The 9,383-nt window shown below is 32.1% G+C and overlaps 1 protein-coding gene across 3 annotated transcripts; it reads right to left on the minus strand.

The window, feature by feature from the left end:
* LOC109345261 (transcription factor TCP2-like) lies at positions 252-8,973 on the minus strand. Of its 3 annotated transcripts, none has more exons than XM_019584148.1 (4): positions 8,762-8,973; positions 8,253-8,317; positions 6,046-7,529; positions 252-499 (listed from the first exon to the last, which is right to left on the minus strand). In XM_019584148.1, exon 3 carries the CDS (start codon positions 7,321-7,323, stop codon positions 6,088-6,090), a length of 1,236 nt encoding a protein of 411 aa, XP_019439693.1. In that variant the 5' UTR covers positions 7,324-7,529; positions 8,253-8,317; positions 8,762-8,973; the 3' UTR covers positions 252-499; positions 6,046-6,087. The 3 variants fall into 3 exon arrangements, with proteins under 3 accessions (XP_019439693.1, XP_019439692.1, XP_019439694.1); XM_019584147.1 differs by having other exon boundaries at positions 252-473; positions 8,762-8,972; XM_019584149.1 differs by lacking the exons at positions 8,253-8,317; positions 8,762-8,973 and adding an exon at positions 7,936-8,043 and having other exon boundaries at positions 252-473.

The raw sequence follows: 9,383 nt of genomic DNA on the forward strand, positions 1-9,383 counted from the left end.
TCTTCCAAGTATCAGAAAACGTGTTATAATGCTTAACAAAATCGTGAAATAAACCAAAAGGTCAAGAGTTTAATCCCAATAAGCGGCATTTGTTTCGAGAGATAACTACACACATAAGGGATTAGTTTCCTAGAAACATTTGGTTATACCAAATACTTTTGGGAGCTGAAAAGAAAAATCTTACTGTAAAAATTACAAAATAATTTGCACCTTCCAATGGACTGATTTACAGCATTTTTTTCAACAAACAGTGGACACAATTTCAAAATAATTGCAGGAAGCAAAAATATTTCAATCAAGTTTCTTTTACATTCCTCCAAAATACAATATTCTTCACGCATAAATCACTAGATATCCAAATACTCAATGCAAGTTAAAGAGTCAAAATGGTCCAAGAAGAAATACCAACACTTGATGACAACAACATACCCTCCATTTTGAAAAAGTCAAGCTTGGGACACAAGTTGCAGCTCCTACAAAAAAAGACCACCGAAGAGAACTATAAACAACAATTATTAGTGATAGTATAGTTAAAAACATTGAGCAATTCCAATTAGCTTAAAATTGTTTGTGTTAGTGTACGTGTTGGAACCAGAGTGCACAATGGAATAATAAATCCTAACAGTAAACATTATACTTATGATAACAACAAATATAAAACATAATGTTCTCAGAGAAGGGTATAATTCTACACTGCAGTAACTTTTTCAATTAAACAAAAGCAACAGTTGTTACATGAATACAATAAAGCTATAATAACAGCAGTGATTTAAATCAGTGATCAAACATTCATACATAGAGAAAATTTGGGTTAATGCTTATTGCATAAATACCCAAGGCTTGCAGGTCTTAGACCATAATGAAACCATGAAACCATGAAAATTTGGTGACTGTAAGCAAAATATTATGTTCACTCTAAACTCAGAATGTTTGGAAGTTTAGGAATTTAACTTTAATAAGTGAAGGTAAGCATATAAATCTATGGTACACCTACCCTAGGTGCTGTATGCAAGATGCTCCCAGATTTGGATGAAGATAAAAAGTAGGAAAAGAGTGTTGAAATTCTCAAATTAAACAAGAGGCATCACTAACAAGCTTCTTACTATGGTAAGCTTTTTTCATCAAGTTCAACTCAACTTCACAATACTTAAAAATCAAGACTAAATTACAAAGTCGGCTCTGCGACTAAGGAAGAGGTGGCTACATACACCTTCAAGGAAAGGATTGTCAGTTTGTCACAACTCACAGGACAAGTAAATATAACTTCAAAAAAGGAGTTTAATAGCTCGCAAGTATTCCACTTAACAGCAACACCAACATTCCCATCTTTTTTCTGAAAAAAATTCCTTTTTTATCTGTTATGATCTTTTCAACTAATAATTGTGTAGGAGGTTGAGGGTGGAGTCTCACCACAACAAAATACTAACATATTAACAACTAACATACTAACAATTGCCGATCAAAAAAATTCTTTCATGTTTTTTTGTAACATTGAATTGGTTAATGATGTTTGTTGGATGGGAAATGTAAACTTTCTCTCTATATTTAATTTAAGGACATAGATGAAAAAATTAGCTATTAATGCTTTTTTAAACTCCTAAAGTGAAGTTAAATAGGAATGGAGGGAGAAAATTTTAACCCTTAACTTATTTTAAATACAAACAATAGTTTAGACTTTAAATTCAATTATAACATGCTCCTTACATGTGAAGATTCAATTGCATCATGCACCTAGCATGTGAAAAAGTGCATGTAAGACCTCTATACTTCCCATTTCTTTTCTTTTGATTATATCCATTCTACATCAAATTGTTTAGAATTCTCTTCTGAAAAAACCCATTTGCAAATTTGAAGTATTTAAAGCCAGTGTTCTCTCTCCTCTTTTCTTACAACTATAAAGATTGTACTTACAATACGGATATACATCTGTTGTCACACAGTTTGCGTCACTTCATGTGCCATGAACTTGTGATTGGTCATAAAAATATATTTAAGTTAAAATTTAATTATTAAGTATTTTTCTAACCAATCACAAGCTTATGGCACATAGAGTAACACAAACTGTGGAACAACAACAACTGTGCTACCTTCCAATACCAATCAGTCCAAAATAAAATCTTGAACATTGATTTAGTTCAGTTAACACTCCTGAACCCTTTTTTCTGCAATAATCAATAAGTTTTCTACCTTTTCTGCCACTGGCTTCACAACAACACAAAGTTATTGCAAACTTCTTAAATGTATCAGTTAACAATAATTAATGCTTTTCCAAATTGAATTTCTTCATTTATTTAAAACCTATACTAGCATTTCAATCCTGCCACCTAGACCTGACTCACATACTTGAGGTGGGAGAGAAGTATAGATTTAAGATCTTAGTAAGTCAAAATCACCAAACAAATTCTTCATTTTGGAAATTTGACTTTCCAAGTTTCCATCTTCAAGGTCCCTTCTAGTGTCATGAAAATTCTATCTTTTGTTTTTATTACAGTTCCTCCATTCTCACAAGGACTATGTCACTTAGATCAAACTCTTCAGTTTGTGTTTGGATCACCTTATTTTATGTTCAAACATCATTTAATTTTCATAAGTTATGTCTTTTACAAACATACACATACTTTAGTTTTTTTGGTACTACTATGGGTATCCCCTTACGAACAAATCCCTTCTGGGGTACGTGACTGCCCATCCCAATAAATGTCGCTCGCAGGAATCGAACCCTTGATCTTTTGGTCTTTTAGTTTTTTGGGATCTAGCACAACCTTACACCACTAGACCAAGTAAAGATCATATTTTCCATTTGTTTTTAGTGACAAAAGTGTGGTTTCATTGTTATCAAAAGGATAGATATGTAATTAAAAGTTGCATTTTCCATTGCTTTTTGAAGCACTTGCCTCAGATCCTAGCTCCACTAGACCAACATCTTGTTGGCACATACTCAGTTTGAACAATTCAAACATCATTTGATTCTCATATGTGTAAGATTAGGTTAATTTAAGTACACAAAAAAATAGTAAGATATCATATCCCTATGCTCATTCTTCTTGACGTAAAGTGCATGATGTTTGAAACACAACATAAAGTTACTGTTTTAAAAACATTGATCAATTTTACTATCTCAGAGCTCTTTATACCTGCTTCAAACCATAAAAACACCTTAATTTCCAAGACTTTGTCTCCAATCCCTTTCACCTTTCAAACCACTTAGGTCTTTATATATAAATTTCTTCTTTATGGAAGACTTGCCTCTTTTACATGATTTTAAATGTTATCAAAATAGAGTAGTTTCATGAATATATTGACTACTATAATTATCTTTGGCGAGACATGAATGATAGCTTTAATATTGACTACTATAATTTTTGCTTGAAAGATAAGGCATGGCTCATTCTCTTTCATGCTACCAAAAGAATCAAACAAATATTCACTAACATAATTATCCACCATACTTTGCCCCTTATGACTTCCCTAGTAACTCTCTAATATGTTCCTACATTTTTCTTACAACATTTTTTGGGTAGGTACAAAACTTTATCTTTGTCAAAATGAAATCCCATCTAATGAGTATTTCAATTCTAATCCAGTTTTTATTATTTTCTTTTGATAAATTGATAATACGTCTCACATCTGATATAGCAAACATCACATCATGATATGTTCTCTCCATTAGCCTGAGTGATAAAAGTAATGAATTTCATATACTTAAAAATAAAATAAAAAAGTATATAAATTGGAGAATGTACATAATTGGGTTAAAATTACTCTTTCGAACCTAATAATTTTTTAAATAAGTCCCTACAGTTTAATTTTTTTAATTAACTCCATATATTTTAAAAAATTAGATGTATCCTCATATTTAAAGAATGTTCGAATCAAATCTTACCAATTATAACCTTTTTAATTAAGTGAAAACCAAATTTACCCTACATAATTTATATTGTTCAAGCTAAATAATAAGTAATTTGCAATATACTAGTCTATTTATAAAAAGAGTTTAAACCCGAATTATGTATAAATATTGAAGGTAATCAACTTGTGCTTATTTTTGGGATGGAAATAGGTTAGGCATCTCATTGAGAACCTAGGGTTCGATTATTGGGAGCGAAAGACAGTTATGCACTCAAAATGATTAGTTCTTTACCAAGAAGTGAAGGAATACCTATAGTAGTACTAAGAAAAACTCGTCTTTGGACTACAAGAATCTAACCTATTTAACAAATTCAAGAAATCAGACTTGGATGTTTTGAAATACATATTTAAGTATGTAACTTTTGGAAAAGCCTTTTCAAGCTATAATCATGATTTTGTAAAATAGGGAGTAACTCTTTTAATTCCTCTTAATGATGTACGGGCACAGTGAATTGTATTTCTTACAGGTTGACAATATTTTAATTTATATAGAGTACTCATCAATCATCATACTCTTCTGAATTGAAGTTTTGGTTTATCAACAAAATCAGGAATTTGTAAAATGTACACAATTTACTTGTTATATATCAGTATTAAAAAGTACAAGTTATTGGTCTATATGAATATATTCTTGTAATAAAAAAAACAACCCAATTACCTAATCTGTTTCCATCTCTACCCTTCCACCTAATTAAACAAAACTTATAATTTTTTATGCAAGTTCCAATCCGGGTGACTCTTGTTCACTACAGTCCACATAAATCTACTTGTTTATACTTTATCCTTATCCTACTTTGAATCTGTTTCTTCATATGCTTGAAGAGTAGACTAGTTCTAACAACGTGCATGGATGGACCTTTTACCATATCAAAAAGTCCCCATATATGTGGTATGTTAATCCTACATAGTCAACTAACCATGCTTATATGTGCCTAGCTAGCAGACCTAACAATAAACTGATTAAATATTTTTAGACAATTTTATTAAAGATGTATTAGAGATAGAGCCAAGGATGCCAGAGTTAAAAACATAAAAGGAGATGTCCTAACATAATAAAGAGTTGTTGTTCCAGATCTTGTCTCATATGTTATTTTCGGCCAATGAAAATGTTACGTCGATTAAAAAAATTAAACATTTATTATTGATGTTGTTTGTGCTTCATTATCATTGGTTCGAGACAACATATAGACATGATATAAGAATGTTTGTTGGTAAAAAACAATGCAACCATTAGAATGCATGTCACATGTATATGGTGCAGCTTTGGGGAGTGGAATAAGTTGGGATTGTTAAAGCTAATCTAGACTTTGGTTTTAGCACAAAGTAATTGATTAACAATGTGGGTGGCATGTCCTGCATATTGTATTTGCCACAAAAAAAGGTTACACTTGGCATGAATGGCCATAGAGAAGGGGAACCAAGGAGTGAACAAAGGAGGAGACAACAACCCAATGGAAAACCTTATTCACGCCAATCCATGCAAGGATCAACAAAAAGACAAGAAAACAGATAGCATCCCATAAAACTATGTTCAGTGCTCAACTTGTTTATGATTACCAAGAAAGCAAGTAGCTCATGGTATTGCATAAAATACGTAAATCTATAAACATTATCTTCCAAACAAAATAGTTAAACAAAAACTTTTTTAACCATAGAAAAATCATGAAAAATAAGGCTCTTCAATTCCTAAAATACACACCTTATCAAATATTTAATCTTATGTCTTGGTAATTTGTGTGACATATTATCTTTCCAAGATAAAATTACATCTCTTGATTATTTATCCTGGATTGTTAGGACATTATTTTTCAACACAATTTTTTAGAAGCAAAAGGATTTTATGGAATGTAGAAAAACTTGAGAGCAACCCTTTTGGAACAAGCTTAATTTTTAATTCCTTAACTAGTCCTTTCATGCTAGGCACAACAGTTAGCATTTAGCATTTGGCATTTATTTATTTTCCCCTAACTTAACCAAATGCAAATCATGTCAATGTGGAAGAAAAATATGTTCTTCAAAATAAAGACACATAAACAAGTAAACAACAGTCCAAGAAAAGATCTCAAATGTAATGAATGAAAAGGACCATAGAAAACATTAAAAAAGAAAGATGAAAGGATTTAAATTTAATCATACCAGGAATGAAGATGTAGGGAAATGTGATATTCCAAGAATTCATCAGTTTTTAGCTTTCCCTTTCTGGTCTGGATGCCTGGTTCCATCTCCATAGCAGATTTGCAATCTTCCATCAAACACAGGTGAGAACTGAAGTTGTTGTTGTTGGTGATGGTTAGTAGCATCTATGGTTGGAGCAGCAGAAGCTGAATGAGAAGCTTCTCCTCCTATGAAGAAAGGTAGATTGGTTGATCCAGAGAATTGCATATGAGGCATAATATGAGATGTTGAATTGGACTGAAGGGTCCCCCTATTGTAACCAGCTAGGCAAGGAGAAATTGTGAAGTTGAGATTGTAATCATTTCCACTTGACTGAGAAGAAGGTACGAAATTATGGTCAGTGATGAAAGGGAAATGCTGAAGCTGTTCTGATTGGTTTTCAGCACTAAATGGTGAAACATTTCTTGAAGATGATGATGGACCCACCATAAGGCCTGAGTTGAAGTAATCCATAGCCATATGTGACCATTGCTTTGCCTTGTTGAATAGATTAGTCTCATCACCTGCTGCACCATTAGGACTTGTTGCAGTGGTAGCAACATTACCAAATCCTCCAGTGAGAAGCTCAGTGAAAGAAGCAGTTTGTGTCACATTGTGATGATGATGATGATGATGATGTGCAATTTGAGATGACTCATTTTCTTTTTCTTTATCCTTTGCTGCTTTTTCCTTTGCTTTAACCTGAATCTCAGACCTTGATAAGGATAAGCCAGAACCTTTGCTTGTCTCTGAAGTGCTGCTACAAGCAGATTTGGACAAAGAAAGGTTCTGGCTTTGGCATTGGTTTTGATAGTTGTTTGTGTCTCCATCTACCTCATCAAAACATGGTCTTTTCTCATCACTTTGTTGATTTGGGGTATCAGGGAAAGTGGTGTTGAGAGGAGGGAGTTCTGAAATTGCATCTGAAGCAGCATTGATTAACCATTCAACTGCTTTGCTAGGTTGTTCATAACCAAGTCTATCTTGAAGGTCATAGAATTGAATGGCTGTGGTAACAGAAAGCCTAACCCTTCTGTCTCTTAACCCCTTTGAAGTCATAACCTTGCTGTGCCTATCTTTTCCACCAGAGGCTCTAGATACCCTCACAATTCTTGAAGCATTGTTCCAATTGCTGCCACTGTGGAAACAGTTTTTGCTTCCACCATCACCACCACCTAATTTGCTAGACTCATTTCTTTTGCTTCCAATTCTTGGATACTTACATGCTTGTTGAGCTTGAATCTCATCATCCTCCTCCATATCACAATCATGCCTTTTTTGTTAACACAAGAAACTCAAGCTACACACACCATTTTGTGTTCTTTTTTTAATGTTAAAACATAAAGTAGAGAGAAAAGTAAAGAGGGTGGGGTTGATATGTGACTATGTGCCTTGCATTGATGATGATAGTTCAGACAGTACTTTGGCTTTGGCTGTGTAGTGATAAAAAGGCCCTTTTTTACTCCCTGAAATATCACAGTCCAAGTCAGAAGGACCTTGTTAAAAGACTTAAAAGCTTTTTTGAAGTTGCAAAACCCTTTCAAAAGCAAATAAACACTCATAACCTTTCACCCTCACTTTACTGCAAAACCAAAAGCAACACAACACCACACCCCAGAGTTTTTTATTATTATCATAATAATAAGACAAAGATAAAAAGTAAAAAAGAAAAATAAATAGAAAAGAGGGAAGCTATTTTCAGAACATTCTCAGACTCAATTATTACACAGCAGATAAGATCTGAGTAACTATTATCAGTATAGTTAGCATAGCAACTTCATTAAAAGTAAAAACCTAAGTGGTTAATTAAAAACTTCGAACTTTAAGAAAGGTAAAAATGCTTGGAAACTAAGTGCTATTTATGTTATGTACCTTCTATATGAACCTTTGTGCTTTGTTTTTAAGCTAAAGCAGCAAATTTTGCAGATGAGTAGCCTATCTGACCCAAAACCCTTTAATCTTCTGATTGAATAGTACACATTATGCAAATCTCATTAATTATAAGTCCCATAACAAGAAGGTCCATTATGGCTTAGTACCTTGCACTTTGCAAATTATAGGTACCAATCTTCATTATTAAACAAATATATATATATATATATATATACTTGAATAAAAGGATTAAAAAGTTTTATGCTTCCTTACTTTGAATTTAAGCATTGAATGATAGAAAGGGAAAGGAAATAAACCTAGTGTTGATTACAAAATTGCAGTGATTCAGTGACTTCTTCCCATTGCTCACCGATCTGTGTACCTGAAGTTCCATTAATGAGACAAAACCAAAAATGAAAATGAAAAATCAAAACCCTGCAAAGTTCAGCCCCCATTAAAACACATTATTACAGATCAGTTCACTCATTTTTGTCACAAAAAATAAACAAAATACCCATCAAATTGAAATAAAGTCATTATAACAAACATCAAATAATAAGGACTAGGAAATAGAGTAATTAATAGAAGAAAACATAAGAAACTTTATATGCTGTGTTATTTAGAAATTGTTAAACTTCCCAAATTTCAAGTGTAACAACTTGAAATGCAAAAAAAAAAAAGAAAACAAAAAGTTGAGATTTTTATAGTGTCTCCTCCTTCTATATAAAACAAACAACCTTAAGTCCAAGACAAGACCTAAAATGTAACTACCAAATCTTAAAAAAGAATGTTTTAGAAGTGATTTTGGAGTTTGATTAAAACTTACAGTTGATTTTGTCTTTCTATAGTGATTGTGTTTGAAAGAAAGAGAAAGAGAAAGAGAAAGTGAAAGTGAAAGTGAAAGTGGGTTGTTATGCTATGAAGTAAGGGATGAAGAGATTGTTCCTTGTTCCAACAATCACAGGGCTTATTGGGAACATGGCGCCGTTCCTTACTTTATGTGCCTCCATTTCTTAATATTTTTGGCCCTTCTTTCTCTCTATTTTACTCATTTACCTTATCCCTATTCATTATTTTATCATTCATTCATGCATCTAACTTTATGTACACTTTCTTATCTTATTTTAATAACTTACACCTTTCTTCTAATCAATCACGTTGGTCTAATACGATAGTAAAATCTTATTCTTATTTATATTTTATATATTATTTTATAATTTATTATATTTTTTTATGAAATAAAAATAATATTTTTTTCCTGATAATGAAAAATATCATGCTTATTCTAATTTAGGTTCTATAATATTTACCATTTTTGCATAAGATCTACATTTCTCCTCGCTCTTCCTTGGTCAAGCCAATAACAACAAAAAATTGTTCTTATTTAAGAACAAAAGTCATAAAATAAGAATGATACACCGGATAATAGAGTGAGAATATTCTTATTC

Source organism: Lupinus angustifolius, chromosome LG04, assembly GCF_001865875.1.
Source record: "Lupinus angustifolius cultivar Tanjil chromosome LG04, LupAngTanjil_v1.0, whole genome shotgun sequence".
NCBI classification, from domain to species: domain Eukaryota; kingdom Viridiplantae; phylum Streptophyta; class Magnoliopsida; order Fabales; family Fabaceae; genus Lupinus; species Lupinus angustifolius.

Bases quoted from the DNA above. Each gene is read 5' to 3' on its own strand.
- LOC109345261 (XM_019584148.1), bottom strand. From the start codon at position 7,323: ATGGAGGAGGATGATGAGATTCAAGCTCAACAAGCATGTAAGTATCCA.